The 24100-nt window shown below is 32.8% G+C and overlaps 4 protein-coding genes across 9 annotated transcripts; all 4 read right to left on the reverse strand.

Annotated features, from left to right (window-relative positions):
• Nucleotides 1-241: 241 nt before the first annotated feature.
• On the reverse strand, nucleotides 242-3945 carry LOC114407584 (tafazzin-like). The gene is made up of 7 exons (XM_028370747.1): nucleotides 3534-3945; nucleotides 3281-3399; nucleotides 3126-3191; nucleotides 2838-3035; nucleotides 2297-2415; nucleotides 1373-1478; nucleotides 242-1093 (listed from the first exon to the last, which is right to left on the reverse strand). Exons 1-7 carry the CDS (start codon nucleotides 3769-3771, stop codon nucleotides 533-535), a joined length of 1407 nt encoding a protein of 468 aa, XP_028226548.1. The 5' UTR covers nucleotides 3772-3945; the 3' UTR covers nucleotides 242-532.
• An 808-nt stretch (nucleotides 3946-4753) lies between these two features.
• LOC114407585 lies at nucleotides 4754-8320 on the reverse strand. Its single transcript, XM_028370748.1, has 7 exons — nucleotides 7552-8320; nucleotides 7391-7468; nucleotides 7170-7312; nucleotides 6917-6987; nucleotides 6469-6564; nucleotides 5206-5298; nucleotides 4754-5083 (listed from the first exon to the last, which is right to left on the reverse strand). Exons 1-7 carry the CDS (start codon nucleotides 8053-8055, stop codon nucleotides 5001-5003), a joined length of 1068 nt encoding a protein of 355 aa, XP_028226549.1. The 5' UTR covers nucleotides 8056-8320; the 3' UTR covers nucleotides 4754-5000.
• An 850-nt stretch (nucleotides 8321-9170) lies between these two features.
• Nucleotides 9171-13432, reverse strand: LOC114407586 (ATP-dependent Clp protease proteolytic subunit-related protein 3, chloroplastic-like). Of its 6 annotated transcripts, none has more exons than XM_028370751.1 (12): nucleotides 13148-13432; nucleotides 12752-12853; nucleotides 12505-12627; nucleotides 12284-12343; nucleotides 11812-11908; nucleotides 11657-11730; nucleotides 11167-11220; nucleotides 10986-11069; nucleotides 10766-10895; nucleotides 10476-10607; nucleotides 10242-10278; nucleotides 9190-9320 (listed from the first exon to the last, which is right to left on the reverse strand). In XM_028370751.1, exons 1-9 carry the CDS (start codon nucleotides 13430-13432, stop codon nucleotides 10800-10802), a joined length of 975 nt encoding a protein of 324 aa, XP_028226552.1. In that variant the 3' UTR covers nucleotides 9190-9320; nucleotides 10242-10278; nucleotides 10476-10607; nucleotides 10766-10799. The 6 variants fall into 6 exon arrangements, with proteins under 6 accessions (XP_028226550.1, XP_028226555.1, XP_028226552.1 ...); XM_028370750.1 differs by having other exon boundaries at nucleotides 10207-10278; XM_028370753.1 differs by having other exon boundaries at nucleotides 10447-10607.
• A 6504-nt stretch (nucleotides 13433-19936) lies between these two features.
• LOC114407589 (protein RALF-like 1) lies at nucleotides 19937-20702 on the reverse strand. Its single transcript, XM_028370755.1, has one exon. It carries the CDS (start codon nucleotides 20697-20699, stop codon nucleotides 20226-20228), a length of 474 nt encoding a protein of 157 aa, XP_028226556.1. The 5' UTR covers nucleotides 20700-20702; the 3' UTR covers nucleotides 19937-20225.
• Nucleotides 20703-24100: the final 3398 nt, after the last annotated feature.

A 24100-nucleotide genomic window follows, 5' to 3' on the forward strand; every position in this document is an offset into this window, starting at 1 on the left:
ATGATTAAGGTCAAATTAAAATGATATTAAAATTTATTTATGATTATTTGGCCTAAATTAATTTGTTTCATGTTAAGGGGAGAAGTGAACATTACATGATAGTCAATGTGTATACCAATCATGTCATAGAAAGAGATTTTGTTTATCCATAAGGATTGAAGACAAGCAGGACTCAAGAAGAGAAAAAAAATTATTAACATAGTCACTTTTTCAACTTAATTATGTTTTTAGAAAATGAAAATTACAACTTACTAAAATATATTCTCTAAAAAATAAGAGTATACTGTATACATTAGTAAATAACTATGCATATATTACATGAAAGGGCTTATACAGTTCTATCTTCAGGACCGCGTGCAACAATATAATTTCAACCCTGAAACTTAATCAAACTAAACGAAAATGTTAGCTATTTGAGTCACAAATTCTCAACAATTCTACTGCATTTAACTGTTTTATTTAACAAAAACTCAATTATTTTAATTGAAAACCGAAGATTTGAATTTACACCCTCTATAGAACTATGTTTTTTTCAGTAATGGACGTAATTCCACTGCCTTAATAGATTAGCTTCCAAAAACTGCTTCCATGCCTTTAAGGGGCCCATCTCTCTGCTAGGGCGAGCAGAGTTCTTTGTATCATTATTCAGAAATATACCTCTCGCAGCAAAAGACACAAGCTCCATCTGATCAATATAACCACGCATCCTGTATGAGAACCCAGCTCTCCAACTCTGATCACTATGAGATTGTTGATGATGCTGAGAAACACTAACATTTGAGAGGGCAACTGTTTCTTGTCTCTGCTTGGAATCATCTTCTACAGACATGAAGCTATCCATTCCAAATAATTCCCAATCAACCTGCTGCAGTATTTTAGATGTTCGTTCAGTGCTGTGTGAGGACTTATCTTGTAGCTGCATTTCTTGATCAATTGCGATAGTGTCAACCTGGACCTTCATCTCATGCAACCGATCACCAATTCTAGATGCTACTGCATCATATAGTCGTCTTCTGGGCACATTTGAGCCTTTGTCTTTGTCAAATTCAATTATATCATCAAAATTGATCGGATCACCTATGAGCACTGTAACCTATAGAATCCAAGCATGTCATACCAATGAGGGTAAGATTTAAACTGAAAAACACAAATAATTAAAATTAATCATATCAATAAAAATGTATGCCATGCCATGATGCACAATCTAAATTCTGTAATTGAACATCTTGATCTGAGGGAGAGAAAAACAGATCCAAAGTTAAGGGGCAATGAGTGCAGCATTTCCACTAAAGCTAGCATTCTAACACCATGCAGCAATTAAAACCTTGGAAGGTTTCATAGATTGATTAAAGCAAATGGATCAAGTACGTACCATCTTTCCTATTCTGGGAAAGTTAGCACCTACAGGCATAATCTCCTGCATCCCTGTATGTACAAATGGGACAACAAGAGGCATGCTATCTCCATCCAGGACTAACCTGATAAAGAAAATTTAAATCATGAAGCACGTTATACTCTAATAAATTACAAAATAGTAGAAATAAAGAGAAGTAAAATATACCAGATGAAAATACAGTAATCATGAACAAGCACGTTATATGATCATGCTTTTGTAAAAAAAAAAAATAAATCATAAGTCTGAATAAAAACATTAAAACAAACTTTACATATACTTATCAATTCCAGAAATAAATTTTGAAATGTGTTGAGTTCACTAAGTTTTGGTTCACTAAGTTTTGAGCAAATAACAATATTTTTTTGGTGAGCAACGGTAATAATATACAACTTCATTTTCAGAATTCATCAGCATAATAACAACATAAGTTATGTTCCCAAGTTCCCATATGAATATATGGTAAAATAAATTAAAAAGACAATATATAAGTATATAACAACAAATAATTTTTGTGAATAATTTCAGAAACTCTATCATCTGAATTTTAATCTAATTCAAAAAAAGGGATGATAGTGGGAGGAGGAAAAGAAATCCGAAAGATCAGTTGACTAATTTCAATGTTTTAAGGAAAAAAAACTAACCATCAAGTCAAAACTAAGGAACAAAATTTGTAATTTTTCCATTCTGAAGTTACCAATGGAACATCTTCAACATTTTCTGAAGAACTAACTATTTCTTCCGTCAACAATTAAATTATAATACTCTAAGCAATCAGAAAATAGTCTTCCTATGAAACAACTCAAACAAGTAAGAGTTTAAGTGAGAACTGGCTTGCATAACATGAAACAAGCAAATTTTTCAATTAGCATTATACTCCAAAATACTATGGCAGATTGTTACCTCCCAACACCTCTCTTGGAAGAGCCCATGGTTTTTCCACCATCCCGGGAGCGACTGCCTTCTGGGAATATGTGGACCCAACCACCATGGTTCAATTTTGATATGGCCAAGTCCATTCCCTACAGCAGAGAAAGTAGATGGAATTACAATCATCACAAACCAGAGAAGTTCCAGTTTGGAGAGGCAAAGGGGAACAAAGCAAGAGACATAGGGAAGGAGAGAAAAATATCAATACAAACAGATAGAGGCAGATATAGTCAATTGAAAACACTACAAAAAAATAAAAAGCACCCCTAGAATAGGAAGGACACGAAGGACTTGCAAAAATTGTTAACAGGACAGCACCAGAAGATAAATTGAATCATTCAAGTCATAGGAGAGTAATAAACTTTAAAAACTAAGAACAGTGAGGAGATCTTTACCAAAAGCCACAAATCTCTCCAGAGTTTAACTATTGTCAGAGTCCAAAGCCTCAAATTACATGACAAAAGTTAATGTTTTACTAGTTATTACTTATTAGCTACTGTCTGTGGATCCATACCTCCTGATAAATGCCATCACCCCGAGAAACTGGCAAAACTTTGACTGATCGAAAGAATGCAGAAGTCACAGGGTTTTTAAAACACCTATCAGTTGCGCAAAGCGTCCATCTGAGATTCCTAGCGTCCAAAAGAACACTCGGAGGAAGCAGCGAAGCAATAACAAGAGGATCATCCATGGAAGCAACATGATTGCTGACCTGAATATGAATAATCAAAACCAATCACTCCGTCAAATAATTAAATCCACACACACAGATTCACATTCCACAACTTGGAAGAGCACGTACCGTAAGAAGAGGTTTTCCTTTAGGTCTTTGCAGTAAAGCGGAGTGCAGTTTTTCTAAACCATATACCTGTTCTTCCACACAACACATCAAATATCAGAATGCAAGATATGATAAACCAAATGAGATACTAGGAAATTGGCATATCATATTCATACCTGCACACTGTTTAATCCGTTCATAAACACGTGACAGACATTTCCAAGAACAGGAACCGCAACAGCTTGCATCATACGAACAAGAGTTGAATCTTCTTCAGAACTGAAATCCTTAATCACTGTAGGCAAAAATTGTCAAGTGAAAAGGAAAACCTAGCCACTAATGCCTATAGTGTATTTCATTTGATCATAATATTATATCTGAATTTACGGAATAGAAAATTAATGACAGAAGCGGTAATTAATTGAATACCTCGTTTGCGATAAAAAGAGGTGGACGACGGCAACGAGTCTCTGCGGAAATCACGAAATCGGCTGAGCCAGCGTTGAATGGTGGAGGAGAAGTAGCCATCGGCGGAGGGGATAAAGGTGTGGTGGTTGTGGCGGCGGCGCCAATGGCGGTCGACGGCGACACGGAAACGGTCCCTGAGCTGTAGCTGCAAGGATCGCGCCTTGCTCTTCCAAACATCGCCGCGATCGAGAAGGGGCATCGGTAAACGAAACGGAAAAATAGAGAGAGAAAGAGAAGAATGGAGTTTCCGATGAATGGGGAGCTCAAGTAGCAAAGCGCGAGTGTAGAGCTAGGAAACGATGCTATGGAGAGAAATTCCAACACCGCTTATTGACTAGGGTACGCCTCTCTTAGAGAACCAAACTTTCTAAGTTGTTTATGTACTATTTATTATTTATATTTATTGATTAATTTGGTAATTCCATGGATAGGGATGACCCACACCAACTATGTTTCTCGTTTGGACATGGGACCCGCAATGAGAGATATTTATTGCAAGTACTTATTCTTATCAAGATTCAACGATGCAACTTCTTAGAAGAAGAATCTCTTATATAATTTTGAATCTTCTGTTTGGGCTTGGACTAATTTTGGGTTTCCAGGGTGCATATTTCAAATTGAAAAAAAAAAAAAACATAGGAGTATTTCTTAATCCAGCTTTGTGTAGACTGCAGTTGTGTTGGTCTGAAGACTTCTTGTTATGTTTGGACTTTGGAGTGTATATGTTCTTTGTTGTTATTATTCCATAATTTATTCCTGTCATATTGTCCTCAGTTCATCTATAATATATATATAATTCTATAATTTTATAGATTACCTCACTATTTTATTTCAATTCTCAACCTCCCACGTCAACTACACTGAAAAAAAAAACAATTTTCTTTACTACATATACAATAAATTAAATTTCAAAAATAAAAAATGCAGACAGATAACCACGCCTAACATTTCTGTCTTTACGCTAATAATAAGAGAGATCTTCCTACTTAACCCTTGTTTACCCTTGTTATTTTTCACTTTCATAAGAGAACTTCTTAAAAATAAATAATTACTATTTGTTTAAATTTATGCGTTACCAAACATAAACTTAATCTGACTAACTAAATCATTCGTGATTGCAGAGTGATTACGCAAAATCAATTAAGTGCATGAACTCACGTCAACATCCGCGGCACCAGTCATGTTAGGAAATTTGTGTTATAATGGCATGGAATTGCATAAAGTTAGCCAATAATTGCACGAGCATATACAGTACCTGACATATAGCTATCGAGTAATCTATCATACTGGAAGAAATATGCTATGCAATCTTCACTACAAATGAAATTGGCATATACATTATTCGTTTAAGCTTCGGCAATCTTCATTTATATAAGCTGGTGTATCGTTGGGAAGTGAAAGTACGTCATAGTTATCTTCAGCACAACATCAGCATATGAATATTTGATAATTTCTGGTTTCAGATCCAACATTCAAGTAGTTCACATCAACAGCAACATCCCCAAGATCATCTACAGAGGGGAGGGGGAAGGTGAAAACACAAAAAAGTCAACCTTTCTGAACGAAAATTTCAAGCTAATAAATGTCAAGTTTCAGGAAAGCAGCAGTATAGAAAAGAAACAGAAATCCTAACCTTCATATATAGTCCTTGCAAAATTTACATAATCAGGTATTAGGTCTCTATATATGATCCCATCAGGACGAGCATCCAGCACTACCAGAACACCTGTGCAATTGATATTATTAAGACATTGATTAATTATCAAAGCCTAGATGGTCACTGGTAAAAATGGATTAGAATGAGTGAAGAGAATGTATTATTATTTATTAATGAAGAACCCAAATCCTGATCTTGCCCCAATGTGGTGCAACACCATGAATACGAAGAAAATACAGAAAAAATCCAGGCTTCCCCCAAATCACAATTTTGATCTCCAGGATGCGGCAATCTAGTTTCTCTCCTTTTTTATACAGCTCCTATCTTAACTAGTTATATAAGGTCTATCAGTCACTCAGCATCCAGTTTGAGTTCAAATAAACAGAAACAAAGAGATAAAAATCGGTGAACAGATGTTTTAGTAAGGTAGGACAGAAGATCTCTATGATATCAATGTCAATGTAGAGTATGGACTCAGAAGTAGACACGTTAAACATCCAAGTTATGCTGAAGTGTAATAAAGTTTTTGGGATAGTTAACTCTGGACCTAGCATCAAGCCTCCTTGACTAAGTGGTTGAGTTTGATCCTTATTAACCCCATTCTTCTGAATAATAGTTGAATTGAAGCATAAGTTCGGTGAATTTGTGCATTGTCCATGCTTTAAGCCCAAAGGGCATAAAGGGTGTTTTAGAGATGTAATAAGGACATTAATGAGCTTTCACCAAATAGTTTAAGCTTTTGGGAAAGGTTGTGATTTGTGATGGAACATAAAAGAACAGTTAATTGATTTCTAATGTGTCCTATACCATAGACTTGGGTTGTTATTTGGGTATAACAGTTATCACGGAAAACTTAAGGGAAGGGGTCTCAGAATCTTATCTGTGCAATGCAGTTAGGGTTAAGAGGGTATCAAGGACTCTGCAATGTGGTAATAGGACACGCTTCAAAGAGTCCAGTTTTCTTTTACACTAAAACATCAGGCTACATAAGATAACTACTCAATGAATTTAACACAGGAAAATATATATCCCAAATTATCAAGTGCCAGTGTGCCACAACATCTAATAATTTCAAAAGCCAAAAAGAACAAATCAATTTCAAAACATTGTTTGCCGCTGTACTTCAGGCTCATATACCTAATATATCACTCTAAGGGATAAGAAAGGTCCCAAATCACAACAATACATATGAAAAAACATTTGAACTTTATACAGATATGGTAATTTTAGTGAAGATACCTGGTGCCACCCAAGATTCACCAGAATCGCCAGGCATTGGAGCCAGCCAGAGAATATTTCTCAGATTCATTGAATCATCATATGTCACATTGGACCCTGAAAGAAAAGAAGAGCAAAGGATTGAGAAAAATTTAATAAATGTCTCCTTTCAAAAGTTGAGTATCAAAGGAAAAGACAAGCAAATATTTATATACATGTCATTCACAAGGAGGGTCATAAACTAAGCAACATCAAGTCATCAAGGTTCTCCCCTCTCTCTCCATCTCATATCTTCTTCCTCACCCACAAGCATGCACAAATAAAAATTATGAAGAACTCTCACAAGATTCAGACAACACAATAGTACAGAATTTCCAAACACAAAGCCTACAATAAACTGGAAGACTAAAAGAGAAGAAAGTAAGTTGAACTATACACAACCATTTATAGATGCAGTGATAATATGTACCTCTCTGACAAAAACCCATATTGTATGGGAACACTTGTTTATCATATGCTGGGTATTCCTTCGCATGGAATCTGCCAAATGTGAAATTGTTGCATTCTTAACTTTAACAAACTTAAACATTCTTAAAACGTGAATTATATCAAATCTATAACACAGAAAGTAAATCCCCTTTGGAACAAGAAACAAACATGGTAAAAGTGGACATACACGAGAACAAAGTATAAGAATCATTACTATTAACAACTGAACATACAAGATACCAAGTCTTCCAGAGTCTAGCGCTAGAAAAAGGTGACCGTGGAACAGATCAAACCGGTTCAAGGTAACATCCAACCCAACAGATGGACCTCGATCAACAATGAGTTCAAACAAGAACTGCAGATACAGGTTCAGTTCCTGCAACATTTGAGAGAGAAATACAACTTTTAAGTATTCTATCTATCAATTTCTTTCTCTCTCATGAGCTGAACAAACCTCACAAATGAAGCGTCTGCCATAGGGAGTTCTAGTGAGCTCACAGCGCTCATCCTTTGATCCTTCACAATCAGGTACCTATGTTATCACAAATTTCACAACACCACGCGTTCAGTGTTAGAATGGTAACTAACTGAAGAAAAAAAGTGAAAGAAACTGACCTGGATAATGGTTGGGTCAAGAAGGCGATGAATAGCGGCGGGGTCGCCGCCAGAATCGACGGCGAGACGGGCTAGCTCCAAAACGGGCTCCGGCGGCCACCAAATAAGCTTGTTCTTGTCTCTCCGAGTTGGGCCTGTGAGTTTGGGCCGGCCCAAGCCCAACTTCCGGTGACGAGGATGCACGGGAGAGAAAGGGACGAGGAATTTGAAGCATGACTTGAGGTCGCGCGCTACCTCGGGATTCACGGCTGAGGACTGAGGTTTGGAACCCAACAGAGACAATAAGTCAGAGGGAGTGGCTTTGGGGATAAGTGAAGATGATGGAGCGTAACGCTTCGAAAAAACCGGTAAGGGAGGCAAGGACGATGATGCCGTAAGAGAAAATGAGAGGAATAGTGCCAATCGGAATGAGACTGAAGGATGACTCATTCTAATTGTAGTTGACCCCGTAACATTGCTCTGTACAGTGCACAAATAATTAAATTTTCGCGTTATAATTGACATCGAAAAAGTTACTGTTGCATCGTAGATTCGTAGGTAATGTTCTCTCGTTCAGTGTTGCATGGGTTTTATATTACAGTATTTATTTATATATCGATATGCACTCTTACCTTCAGAGGCAAGTTAAATAAGGGAGCTAGCATTGTCGCACATGTTATTAGTTGCATACTAGTAAAAAGTTTATAGAGAATTTGACACTTGACACCACCAGCTCCTTCAATCTAGGGCTTCATTTCAAGTAATTTTGGTAAAGAGAATGGCAGGTTATGAAGATTAACCCATAACACTCCAACTTCAAAATAAAATTTTTAAATGATTATATTTGAAGCGTAATGATTACACACAATTCAAGAAATGTTGGTGTAATAAATTACAGACCAAATGAACTATAAACAAATTAAATTCTTAAAATTATATAAATTTAAACGAGCCTTCAACATGCAAGATATTCATAATTACTTTTCAGTTTAATGATTTCAAATCAAACTCAGTAAAGAAATGCTACGCTACAATTAAATTGAAAGAAGAACGACAGGTGATTTGCAAAGATGTTTCTTTTGGTTCATCTCTCTGATCGAATGATATAGAAACAAAAAGATTACAAATTTGCATGTACTCTGTTTGATTGTGTAATGGTAAACGCCAATCACAGTCCCTATGTAAAATTCGGGTAGGCAACCAATGACTAATAGTCAGAACCAATCACTGTATATGATTACATGGATGAACAGTCACTATTTCTTTTTCTTTTCGGACATTCTTAGTAAAACTTCCATCAACTTGTCTGCCTTCTGGGTACGTAGGCTCATAATAATTACAGGTCAGTTTTCTGTGGAGCTGTCAAAACGGGCCACCTCGATTCATGTGGATTGGTCCGTAACGGGTTGAGCTAAGAGTGGACTAGCCCAACTCGGCCCACTTTTGTGTGGACTAACAAAATGCCAGCCCGACCTAGTCCATCACGGATTAGTGGGTTATGCGGGCTGACCAACTTTTCTGCTTTTTTTTTTGTAAAAAAAAATAAAATTATTCCAAATAACTTAAAATAAAATTCAATAAAAAAATCAAATTAAATCAAATTCAAACATTCAATATTAAAGTGATTGAAGTCTTCAAAATAAACATTCAATATTGTGATTGAAGTCTTCAAAATAAACATTCAACATTAAGATAATTAAAATTTAAATATCATCAAAAATAAACTTTTAAACTATTGAAATTAAACATGAGTCATTCCTCTTCTTTTTCAACATCACCATTAACTTCATCTACAAAGACAAAAAAAAAATAAACAATATCATTAATAAGTCAAATAAATAAAACAACACACATTATTGTTATGATTATTTTAAGAACAATTATTGTTATGCTTTTACCCATTACTTCATATTGATTATGTGAGTAAGAAATTATATAAATGTGAAATTTACTCACATTATTGTTATGATTATTTTAAGAACAATTATTATAATTATATGCTATAAAACTATACTTATATCTTTGATGATTTCAAAGTTAAGTTAATTATTTTATATTTTACTCTTTTTACTTATTTAAATATTATTAAATATGAAATATACAGGTTATAAGAAAATATATGATAAGTTACTTTAATAAATCATAATATTTGATATATTGTATTTTATGATGATAATCACATGAAAAGATTGATCATCAGTATGTTTAATTTTAAAAGATATTCATAATACTTACAAATATCATTTATAATGAATTATTTATAATGAATTATAAAATAATAAAAAATTTATTTTATAAATATTTTATAATGCAAAAGTTTAATGAATTTAAATTTAAATAATTATAAATTTATATTTACTATTTTCTTTTTAATTTATACACATAAGGAACAAATCATGAAAATTTTCAATAGGCTTAAACATGTTTGAAGATAATACCTGCTTAATTAAAAATATAATTATTTTTTTACTCAATTTTAATGTAATTATATTTAATATGATACTAAATATTTAAAAAAAGATAAATTTATTAATATATATATATATATATATATATTAAATAATATTAAATACCAATAAAATATTAAGAAATTATATTTTTAAGAAATTAAGAAAGATGCAGGCTTTGCGTAGTTGCCTTGCAATTCAATTGAACTTTACTATTGTTTGGACTTACTCTATTTATTGAGCTTTACTATTGTTTGGACTTACTCTATTTCTGAATGTGAATTGCCACTTGAGTTACTAGCTACAAAATAAAAGTTTAATTTCTTAACAATTATAAATTTATAATAATAATAATAATAATAAAATAATATATTATTTAAATTTGGTGGGTTGACGTGACCCACCAACCCACGGGTTGAGCCCACCTAACCCATGGGTTAAATGGGACGGGCTAAAAAATTGCCAGTACCTATTTTAAAAAAATTGAGCTCGACCCACCTCTAACCCGCACTGGACCGGGCTGGCCCACGGGCCGAAACCCAGTTGACAGCTCTAGTTTTCTGTGGATAGCTGTGGAACATTTCTGGACCGGTATACCATGAAAAAAAAAATCCTACCGAAACATGTCACCTGAAAGCCAGCATCATCCTCAAACTAAATTAAAGAAACATCAAACTAAATTAGAGAAACATTTATCATGCAGACGATCAAGGTTGGAGGAGCTTAGGAGCTCCAACAAGGGACACATAACTTAGTTCTTACTGCCAGATATGATATGATGCACTTACATTGACAAAGAGAAACGTATCCACAAAAGAGGAACTAGAATCCATCTACAATTTTGATACCAGCTCCCTTGTCCCAGTCATCTGGAGAAGCAACATCTGCCATAACCTTTTCCTGGCCACGCCAAAGAATCTGGGAACAGTTCCAGCATAGGTTAGGTCAGCAATGCATGTTCAAGAGCATAGAGACTGAAGAAGACACACTATATACATAAGTACTTACTCTGTCAATGACCCCAAATTCCTTTGCCCTTGTTGCATCCATATAATACGGTCTCTTCATCACATTAGCAACTGTTTCCTCTGACTAATAATTTAGACAAAAAGCAAATAACAGAAATATGAGATTTTACCTCATCTTTCCTAAATAAATATGATATCTAGTACCTGTGCATGATACTCACATTTCCCGTGTGTTTGGCAAGTAGTTTAACCAGATTGTCCCTGTTAATTATCACCTGAGGAAAAAATGTTCAGATTCACATTTAGCAGTTAATCTAATGATATAAATGAAAGTAAACCTGGAAAGAAGGAAAGAATGAATAATTTCTCCCAAGGGTACAGATGAATCTGTGACTAGGAATTTCATCAAGTGTTTGCATTTAAAATTTGTGAGTGAAGATAGAGTATTAGATCTCAAACTAGATACGCACTAAAAAACTCATTTAGAAGCTAATTATGGAGACTAGGTTTAGAAAGAAAGAAAATTTGTTAAGATCTTCAGCATGAATAGTATTCTAATGTAACTTTATCGACAAGAAAAAAGAAAAATAGTCAGGCAGCATTACATGCTGATTGCCAAACAATCATAACCATTTGGGGGGAGGGGGACCAAATTTGTTTGTCATTCCTAATGATGAAAAACACAATGAAGAACAACCAAAGTAGACTAACCTCCTTTGCACGAATAAGAACATCACTTGCAGGCATCAACCCAGAGGAAGGAATACGAGGCTGCTGAATCATGGCTGAAACCGAAATCAATAGAAAACTATTACAGCTGTAAGGAATTAAAGGAACAAAGCCACAAAGTTAAATCCAAATTGTACCTTTAGCATGTGGCATCATAAAGCGTTTACCAGGAGTCCCTGCTGAAAGTAGCAAACAGGCTTGACCTATAGCAGATCCAACAGCCACTGTGTGTATCTGCTCAGGACGCAAAAGCCAAATACATGACAAAAGATATGTTCAAATGTTAGTGAAGAGAAAAACACACAGCCCAGCAAGGAGAACAATTATGCGTAATTCTTAGAAGATAGATAATTATCCTGCTGTCCATCAGAATTGTTTAGAAATAAGTTGCTTAGATTAAATCAGAAACATAAATGCCATATGACGTGCCAACAAAACTTAAACTGTAGCACATCAAATAAACACATGCAATTAATTTTAAACAGAAACCCAAGGTAACCCACAATGTTGTCTCATCGTGTTACTACCATGAACCATCATCAATAGTAGTCAACAAGGCATGCAAGTAAATAATCATTCGAAGTGCATTCTTAGTGAAACGAAACAAACCTCGTTTTTCAACTGCATCATTGCATCATAAATGGCAAAACCTTCAGTCTCCATGCCTACCTGAATGCAAGAACTCAAAAGGCATGAGGATAACAAAGGACAAAGGCAGAGAGGCAGCTTAATTCATAGATTATCTTAAACTACAGATATAAAAAATGCAAAATAAAGTGACCACAGCAAATAAAAATTTTCATATAAACAGTAAGCCAGAAGCCAATTACCGTTTCACCATCATCTCGCGTAGTCCCAGTGGAATTTATGTAAATAAAAATCGGCTCTTTAGGATCCATATACTGCAAGTACATCAATTCTGCAACAACAAGCTCCGTGACAGCTGGCACCAACTGAGATTCAAAAACAGTCATAGCAGGTTGTACAAATTACAACAGCAAAGTATTAACTCTCACAAACAGCAGAATCGGCACGAAATGCAATAACACATAAAGCAATACACAATTGAACACTTACAGGCATGCCAATGTAAACAATTCTACCATGGAGAAGCAGCGAAGGCAGGTCAGGCGGTGGCCTTCTGGGTCGGTGTTCGTTGTATGAAACAGATCTTTCAACCTAATTCAACCACACAATGGATTGAGTTACCTCAAGAGATAAGCATGACTAGAGGAAATACAAATTACAAAGAGCATACACTCTATAACACACTTAGGAAGAAAAAAAACTAATAAAATAGAGCATCCAATCCCTTTCAGCACATGTTAAATTGAACAATACTAAGCACTGAAGCTGGGACACTAAATTCTAAATTTCAATTTGTAACAGCAAGTACAAAGTAGCATGCCAAGTTAGCAGAAAACCTAGGAGAAATCAAATACTGAGCCATAAGTGAGAAAAATATATAATTACTTGAGCGGGAGTGGCCATGAGTTTGGGGGAGTCGAAGATGTCGAGAAAAGGAGGGGTGTCGGAGTTTTTGGGAGTGTTGAGGAGCGTGTCGGGGGAAGAGGCAGCGATGGAAGCGAGCTTGGAGAGGAAGGGGTCTTTAGGGTTTAGAGGGGGCATTGGAATTTTGGCGGCATTAACGGAGCAAGAGGTTTTCAGATTTCTGCATTTGGTCCTCGTAGCTGTGGGAGATTGCGGAGTAATGGGCGTGGATGTGGGTACACGCAAATACGCAGCCATCATGCTCATGGCTTTCAACCAGAGACGGATGAGCAAATATCATGTGCCTAATCACTACTGTAATATATATATATATTATATTTTATTTGTTTAAATATCATTTTTATTTTTCGTGCAATATATTCCGTTTTTCATTTTGGCTTTTTTCCCCTTCAATTTCGTCCTTATAAAATTAATGACGTAATTAAAATTATTAGAACTCCAATTTAATAACTTACGCAATTGTTAAGGAGACATTTTTTTAGAGGCGCGGAGCAAGATTATTTCTTAGAATATCATATTCACATATTTATTATAAGTTTTATAAAAATATTTCCAAGAATAATTGATTTACATGGGTGTAAAATATACATGATTGTCTTGTTTTTTATTCTCATGAGAAGGGTTATATATTGAATTCACATGAAAATAGAAGTTATTTTCTTCAATAACTACGTATTCCAATTTCATTGTTTCACATTTCTTTTTTTTAAGTAAATAAATTTTAATCTTTTTTCCTGAAATTACAATTGTCAAACAAACATAATACTCTTAAAAATGATTCCTAAATTTTCATTGTTCTCATAAACGAACACAATAAATTTTCATTGTTTCACATTTTTTTGTTTATGAGAATAATATTCTCAGACATAATGCTCCTGAAAAAATGATTCCTAAAAATGAAATTTCATATCTTAAAATAAATGCCCCTAAATTTGTTATGCAACATTTGTATTGAATTTAATTTTTGCCTAACCAAATTTAATTTCACGTTAAAAGTCAAAGTAACAAATAATTATTTCAATTTTTCACCATAATTTTGGAGGTTGAAGTAAAATATTGTAACTATCTGAGCATAATATAAGTCGTGTTGCTTTATAGAATTTTTGTTTTTGTTCATCTAAATATATTTACTTTTTCTTTTTAGTCCTTCTAAATAGACTTAAATAATTGTAAGGGTGGCAAACAAGGTTTCTATAAAATAATGTCAATAAAAGTTTTAATTGTTGTCAAAGATTGAATGTAGTTTCAACTTTCAAGATGTGAGATCAATAAGCATGAATCTTCGTGTGTTTATTTTTTGTTCCTTTTATATCCATTATAATTACTAACAGAGAGTAAAATGTGACAAAAATGCTTTTGATTTTAACAACAAATTTTGAAAAAATTAAATCTTTGGAATAATATGTTAGATTTGTCTTAAAACATATGATTTGCAAGGTTGCTTTGTCTTTCTGGTTAAACGAGTTTTCTAAAACAATTATCAAACAGATATTTAAAAACATAATTCAATTCCCTCATTTTGATATCAAAGCTCAACCCGTGAGAGCGAGCAATCCATCGTATTAGAGAAGAAAATTTATAGTTCAACATGACAAATGTAGAATAATAGCTCGCAACTTAAGGAACTTTGGTCACAAGGTCCCCAAACCTTTTTTGGAGGAGATTATTATTCTGGGCAAGACCAAATGTAGTAAGTGTTCCTTAAATCCGCATATAATCATCTTTGACGAGTTATAATAAATAGAGACTTTTAAGCCTTCGAATAATGAGAATGAATATCGTGTTCCATAGTCTAAAATGGACTTAGGAAAATGTAAACAAGATGCAGCTCAGTGTCAATGTAAAATACTTTATTACTTGTGCTCCTGTTTGTGACTCAATAAAACAAAGTGTTTTTTTTTTTTTTTTGCTACAAAACGGTTATGGAGATTTGAGACACTACACTATAGCTCACTTATGAAGAAACAATCAATGTCGAAAAGAAAAAATATAAACCTTTTGAAAAGACAATATGAGATGTTTAGAATGAATGATCATTAGAGTATTGATGAAATGTTTGGAGGTTTCGGAACTATCTTAATTGAGATTTATGAACTACAAAAAGAGTTCACCACGGAGGAGATTAATATGAAACTCATACCACCTTCTCAATAAAGTAGGCATCAAATGTCATGCCCCATCTATGGAGATCGTGATATCACAGTATGAAGATTGATGAGCTACTTGGATTCCTTAAAATATGTTAAACCCAAGAATGATGTCAAGAAAAATACATCTATAAATCTCAAGACAGGAATTTAAGTGGAGTATTATTAAAGTTAGCAATCTTAAAAAAATCTTTTATCAATTAATCAAGAGTTAAAAGAAAATTATCTTTTCTCCCATCTAAAATTTTCAGCAGAAATTTGCTTCCATGTTTTAATGCGGCGATGATCTGTCTTGATTTCCAATTTTCCACTCTAAAATGAAAAACTATATTTCCTCATGTAATACCAACGTCGTGGCCCAGCCCACCACAACATATCTGCATGATCCAATCACATGAATTGGGCTCTATGATTCCCCTGATCACATTCTTTGAAAAAAAAATCTAACCAAACCTGAGTTGTTGGGCCTCTCCAGTCTATTTATGCCTAAAAAAACTTTTGAAATAATATATCAAATTGATACATAAAAAAAATTAAGTTAGAGTAGTTTGTGACTTTGTGCCAAGTTGGTGTGATGACTTGAAAAAAGATGCCATTTGACTCATTTCACACGACTCTTTATAAGATATCACCATAAATTGGCATTAAACATTTCCAAAACAAATGATAAATTACACTTACACCCTCAAGGTTTAATTAAAATATTATCTAATCTTTTTTATACTTTACACAGATTTCTTATGGCTTTTTATACAATTATATAAATTAATTAATGTCAAAATAGTAAAACAAAATAATGTAGGCATAGTTTCACTAAACTTCATGAGATAGAAGTATAATTTGTCTAAAACATACACTCATTTGTCGCATGTCCTATCATGGTGAAAGACGCTACCATGCGACACATCATGTAGCTATTTTATATATGATAATTATATATTATGCTAATAAGTATTTTTATAAATATTTTTCCTATATTAATTAAAAACATAATATATTTTATTAAAAATAATAACGCACCTTGATATTATTAATAAAAACATTATTCATCTTAATATATATATATATATATATATATTACTAGTAATTAATGATAAATATGTTTTGTGTTAAAATTTATTACTCATATAACAAAAAGTGTGAATTAATATAATTATGCGTCAGTAGTTATTGCTAGTATTTACTTCAAGTACGTGTGTTATTTAACCTATATAATAATGTGAAGATACGTCATTATTTGCAATTAAATAAAATCCAAATTGTTGAGAAAGAAAATGAACTCAAATTGCATCACTAATTCATTCTTAAACTGTTTTGTAATGTGCAAAAAAAAAAAATTGTAGAATTACAGTTTGTGAGTTTTAAAATTTGTGATAAAAAAATGTGTTAAAAATAAAGCTCAGAAAAACATTAAATGGTGTCATTTGAGAGCCCATGTTTTATAAAATTGTCCTGTATAAGCAATAAGTTAACATAAACAATACATTCTGTAAAAAAAAATATACATGTCAACCAAGTCAAATAATATATATTGATAGTAACAAAATATATATATATATATATATATATATATATATATATATATATATATATATATATATTTTGTTACTATCAATATATGAGAGCCACATGAAGTACAGTTTTTGTTATTAGAATGTGACCATTTAATAGTTTAATCTAAGGAAGAAAAAAAGCACAACTCATGATGTCTTTGTAAGAAGTCAAAAATATAGTTTTTAGCAATTATTTTAAATAATATTCGTTTTTTGGTTAAAATGAATAAGCCATTTCCTAATTGGAAGTGCTACAAGAAAAGAAAAAAGGGAGATGTGTTATTCCTACTCCCGCATTCTGGTGATAAATGTATTGAAAGAATTCAAAATATCACTAGGGTTTTGATAGGAAGAGAAAAAAGAGAAAATAATAAATAAGATTAATGACATGATAAAAAATGAAAAAAAAAATAAAGACAAGCGTAAGCAGGTTATAACAATTGAGATGTTAGAAAACAAAAATTATTAATATTTTTTACATATTTCTACATTTTTTTACAACTTTTAGATTAATTTGTATTGTTAATTTTATTCTGCGATTGGGAATATACCTATTAATGCAACAGAGCATACGCAAGTAAAGAATTTATCATCTAATTCATCTTTTTAAATTGGGCATGTTGTTGTGAAGGTGTGAATGATATAATTTGTTTTTAAAAAAAAGAGTCCAAGAAAGCAAAATAAAACAAGTGTAGATTAAGCCTAACTATATGTCTGGTAACTTATATTTATGTAAAGTAAAACTTGGATTTATGTTATTACTCCCTCTTAGAGAGCTATGTATTATGTATGAGGATTGAGTAGCTACATAAATATATAGTACGTTCACGTATTTATGTAATAGAATTGAGACAACAAATCATAGATATACTTTGCTAATCAAAAGATGTATTTTTCTAAATTAATAAATGAAAACTAAGAAAGAATTTATTATTGTCAACTTTTGAAGAAAATGAATTCATGCTCTTTTTTTAATATTTAGAATCAGAAGAAGTACATTTGTTTTTTTACATAAATCATAAGGACAGCTAACAAGTAACAAGCCAATTTATAAGAACATAACTAAACTTTTTCTTTTTGTTATCCATAATTAAGAACATGACTAAATTATATCCAACTATGCATTGTTTTTGCATTCTCTCCAGTTTAGTCGAAAAAGAGCTTAAAGTTATTTTTTGTCAAAGTAAAATTAATACTAAATTATTCTTTCATTTATGGACTTATATATATATATATAACGTGACGGATGGAAATTGCTCCATTTTCTGAAAGCATAAAAAAAAAGTTGTGGCCTAGTAGTTCCTACTAGTCTACAATTGAGCTTCACCTTTCCAACGCGTAAGAGTTCCAGAAAATGACTACCAATATCAATATGCGTTGGTTCTATGAATATGACGACCAAAGGCAAACATGATTTAAGTGTCTTTTTTTTAAGCCAATTAAAATTAATTTTGATAGAATAGTGATGAAATTAAAGTATCACAGATTCTAATTGAAAACGTGTAACGTGACCGTATCAGATATTGATTATCAGTATAAAACAGACGAGACTTTAGTAGGGTCATCAAGTTCGGATACGTATTATTGTGGCTCAAGCTATTCACCTCATAAATTGATCTCTAACCATTGTTCTTTATTCAATTTCAGAGGTTTACAAATTGTGTTCCAAGCTTGGGAAATTAGAATGTCTTACAGTATTAAGTATATGAGTCAAAGAGAGAATTTCAACCCAACACATTTCGAACTTTAGACAAAGTAAAAAGGGAGATGATTCATAGAATAATTAGTGACCTTTAACCACTAGTAATTAAAGGCTCGTGATTATGACAAATTCTTTTTGAAGTTAATTGAAGTAGGAGAAATGTCACCAACAGATCTTTTCTATTAATTGAAAAAAAATGTATTGTTAGCCTTCGTCATTATTGAAGTAGGAGTGGAAGATATCTTCAGTTTCCCACACTGTTTATTGACCATACCCGTACCGGTCATGTCACGTACTAGTATTCACCATATGTTATTGTTAGGTTGGTTTGGTGTCTGTGAATTGAGAAACTTATGCGAACAATAAATAATGAAAATTACTATACCAAAATATTGACCTTTCACATTAACAGTGCCAGGACTTTCACTAATTACTCTGGTCCCCCCCAATCTCCATGAGGAATGGAATCTCGCGTCTTAATGATACTTATTATAAAATCTTCTACATGGAAAGGCTATCAAAATCTTACTGCATACTTGGTATTTTTGAAAAAAAGATGATAATTTGTGGGGCCTGGGTGTATAACCCTAATGTTTTGGCAAAGGGACCACTCTTACCTTTAATTTGGACAGTGTTAGAACATAGAATGTGATGGAACCCATCGTTAACAACCCAAAAATGTAAATGGTGGGGAATTTTAATTTTATATACATTATACTACAAAAAAAAAAAAAAAAAACTCTCCCTGCCGGCAACTTGGCCTTTTGCCATTAATCTATTCATTCACTCCACCTCCCAACTTTGTATCTTCCGTGTTTGTATTCTCATCAGTCTTAAGAAAGACCTAACGTGTATAATAAAACACTAGCGTAACGAATAGTAATAATTCCATGAATCTCAGATAATGAAGACTAAAACTTTATCTCACCGATACCTTATATTTAGCTATTTTGCTCCACCTTAAGGCACCCAAAATTAATCAAATTTGCATCTCCCCAAACTTAAAGCTTGTAATTCGATTTTGAAATGAAAAATTTCACACGCCCAACTAAATCTCATACAACGCCGGTCCTCGTTAAAGTCAATTTACAACAACTCTATATAGGCAAGCGTGGAAAGTAATTAAAGCATTATGCTTTGGCTAGCGCGTACAGCAAAGAATTAACCATTAAATAAAATAATAAAACTTGATATAGTTGTTTTAGTGTTTCTGGTAAGGTTCTTCGATCAAAATTGAAATTTTAACTTAAAACCTACACTAAATACAAAGTACTGTGGTGTATAAGTTATAGTAATCTACCTAAAAATAAAAAGATTTGGCTCCTTTAGAACAAAAGATTTTGTTGCATACATATTCAGTTGATCAGAAAATCAACATTATAAGTGCACTTTATTTATTCTGAGTACACACCTCCTTATTTTAAAAAGCCAAAATAAGAAATAAAAAATAGAAAAAAAAAACCAGTGGATAAGAAGGAAATAAAAAAAAAATGATGAATCACTGACATTGATTCAATAATTATTTATCGGCAACAGGACAATAATACATAAACATTCAATCTTGGTCATGTATACAACGAAACCCGAATATGAAATTTTTTTTTAAAAAAAAAGGAGAATAATAATAAATATATAATTTAGCTCCTGCACCTGGTGATGGCACTGCAGCCACGGCTGTAAGGGTTGGCCTGAGCGCCAGGCTGGCAATTGTAGTAGGAGGCTCCGCGGCGAGAGCAGGGGACAGTGTTCCTCTGCAGCGCACCGTAGCTGATGTACTTGGTCGTGGCTAAGATGCGCCGGCTGATCTCGCTGTCCAGCTGGAACTCCTCTTCCATGGGCATGGAGGGTATCCATGTCATTTCCATGCCCAGCGCTCCCGCGTCCGCTGTCGGCGACGAAGACAGAAGAAGCAAGAGGGTGGCAGAAATCGCGAGGAAGAGCCACGTATACGAGTTTGCCATTGATGTTTGCTTGTTTGTTTGTGTTTGTTGAGATTGTTTTGTTCTTTCTTCTCTGTCTTTGAAAGAAGCTTGAGAGGTCACGATTACAATGCCTCTCCTCTCTCTTTCTTTGTTCCTTCTTGATTTGGTTTTGCAGAATAACGGCACCATTATTTGCAACCAAGTTTTAAAAGACCCCTGCGTTACACAATGACACTCCATTACCCTTTATTTACATTCCTGCCATTCCCATATGAGAAATTAAATACAGTACCAGTATATTTGTAAATTTTCAAATTAATTGATGCTTATTGAAAGTTCATTCTATATTCCTTAAAAAAAAATTATCAGTCCGTAATCTTTTTCGTAAATATTTATAAAAATTAACATGTTCATGATCGATTACACATTGTAATGATTAGAACTTATGAAACAACATTTCATATTCCTTTAATCCATCATGAACATGTTAATTTTTAATTTGATTAAAGGCATTAAATTATCAACTTAGTAACAAAAATATTAAAAATAAATTATACATGTTTCACCACTAGCTATTTATAGAAGAATAGACGACGCCTTAAAAAAACAAAAACAGATGACAAGAATTATGCAAAAATTTGGATAATTCAATCTCAATGGAAGATACCTTTCATAAAATGTTTGATTAGAGACATGGCCAGAGTGGGAGGAAGGCAAAGAATATACGAGTGGTGCATTACTGTTTAATTATAAACTGACACATATAAAACTATCTTAAAAATCATATAAAAAAATTATTTACTCCTACAATCAATAATGTAAAAAGTTTCAGACTAACATATATCCTTATTAAAACTCAGAGTTTTATACTTTTACCTAACCATTACCTTTATCTAAAAGTAAGTCTAAAGTCTTGCAATTATATTTGTAAAAACATCTGATAAAAAAGTTCCACTTACATATAAAGCACCACATGCGACATATAAAGCAGGTATTTCTAACCGCAACCATATTGTATGATGTATGTATTAGTTTTATATTCACCTGCTACTCCTACTGTTATTTTTCAAATGTTATGAAGTGTTCTCCTTTACATATATGATTTTTAAGAACGTCTATTTTTTAATGAATAACAGGCAAGGTTTTTCCTGGATGATGAAATATTGAAAACTTGTTCACTATAATTCAATGATGGATAACAGCTAAGTTTCTCACGCAAGGATTTAGATATATAAAAGTCAGAAAGCGAAGAGAATAACTAATTAGTAATTGAATAATATAAGTGTAGAGTTGAGGAGAAGGTGGGAACAGAGTCAAGTAAAAAAATACTAGACTTGGGATTAGCAGTGCATCTCATATTTTCTCATTTGCAGTTTCTTGTGCATGATTTTTTAATAATCTGAATTTTGAGATTTGCAATAAAGATAGTTAAAAATAATTGATAACTCGTGGATGTTGATTTATCATAAAATAGGTTTATTTTTTAAGTTAGCAACTAATCTACCGAAATGGAATAGATATTTTTTCGTATAGAAAGACTTGAGAAATTGATCCCAATTATGTGCTTGAAAAACAAAAATTATTTCTCAACCATATCATATCATTTTGGTCATAAAATAGTTTATCTATCTTCTTTTTTTACACAGAGTATTCAATCTTTTATTATCTCAATTTTTTAGTTTATTAATAAATTACAAGGTTAAATTTGTTAGAAGCTTATTAACTCTGCCATTAAAAAATTTCAAAACATTCTGAAAAAAAATGATACAACAAATCAGCCATATTTCTTAAAAATTGTTTTTGTAGTTTGTTGACAAAAATGTTACTCATGTTTATCAAATTATTCAAGGAGATAAGGAGGAAAAAGGAAAGGAAGTATTCAACTCTTCTCTCAAGTTTTTTTTGGTAGATAACTCCACTCTCAAGTTTGGTCCAATATTTTCCTTCAAAAAAAAAGTTTGGTCCAATATTCCAATAACCAGAGCACGTTATCTTTCACACGTTCACACATTTAAGAATTGAAATTAGATGGTTCACATTTCCGAAACATATTTTAAGGTGAAATTGTTGAGATAAAATGAGTTATTTGATCATCTAACGAATCCAAATATCCAATTGGCTGAGTGCATGAACTTAGAAACATTCTAACTGCAGGAATTTCGATCCCTAACACCCTCCAGGGTTTGGCATGCCTGGCTTCATCTTTGCAAATTCATAATGTTTATGCTATTTTTCTTTTCTGCTCTGCCTCCTTATACCTCATTTCAGTATGTATATAGGGCCATTAAAGACGTATAATGCATCATGTATAACAAATAGTAATTAAAAAGAGAACTTCATATTCAACTAGACTTCTAATTAGTTGTAGCTATTCTTAGGTTTTCTATTGCTTTTGACAAAGTTACAAATATTATATAGTTTGCACATACAATGGGAAAATATGTAATGCAATTCAATCCTTTTTCTCTTTTCGGTGCCAACTTGCTAATTACTTAATTACGATTTGGACCGTATCAAACTTTTACTTTTGTATTGAGGTTATGGTTTAACTTTATTTCAATGTCTTTTTTATATTTTTCCTTGTCTTTGGCGTGCTATGAGAAATTTCCAGGAAGAGGAAAATGGTTCCTGATGGGGGAAAATAGCCTTGGAAGTTATATCTATTTAATATAACTCTTAGCCTTATCTTTTAATTGTAACCATAACATAGATATTTTGGTATTATATTAAAGAAATGGGATAGAGGGTTGTTATTAGTTCAACTTCAACTTTGGTCGAAAGTGTCTATGTTGTTGAAGAAGAGATAAAGACAGAATGTGAGCATCAGGGCACAAAGTTGTCTAGGTATAATGTGGATTGATTGCAAATGGCACCAAAAACCAGCCCCTTGTTGTCCTCTATGGTGGCTCCACAGTTTATGAATCAGAAAGTTTACCAGAAAAAACGACCACATACCGGTCTTTTATATTGGAACTCTACATACATACACATCATTGAACTTTTCCGGTCTCTGGTACCACGGGGTATCTGAAATTCAGTCACACTAAATATTAGGAACACATTCTCTAATATATTTTTTTGAACACATGCTGATAACATTGAGAAGTGTTAGAGAATGTGTTCCTAGCATGTCTCTAATAACATTATTGAGAAATATAAAGCTCACCAGATATGTGCCGAGTAGAAAAATTGACAAGCTTGTTAAGTTTCTCAGTGAGAAAAAACTAAAAGCACTCGAATTTGAGTAGAAGAAACTGTCAACATTACTACCAACCACTCTATAGATCCACTTATAAAACAGCTTTATCATGCTGAATATCATTGATTTGTATTTCTCTAATACTTCATTCACAAACTAGAATGTCTGATTTAGACATTTGTTAATCTGAGTGCAAGGAATTTGAATTCTTTATTTCAGATTAGATATCTGCCACAAGTGTCCAGGAAAACAGTCCTTCTGTTTTTCATTATTACGATCTAGTCCTCCATTTTTAAATTGTTATATTCAAGTTATATCATATATTTTTTCTCGTTTCACCAACACATTCATCTTAATACTTTTATTTATGCCACAAAAGAAAACAAATACA

This window comes from Glycine soja, chromosome 3 (assembly GCF_004193775.1).
Source record: "Glycine soja cultivar W05 chromosome 3, ASM419377v2, whole genome shotgun sequence".
Lineage (NCBI taxonomy): Eukaryota > Viridiplantae > Streptophyta > Magnoliopsida > Fabales > Fabaceae > Glycine > Glycine soja.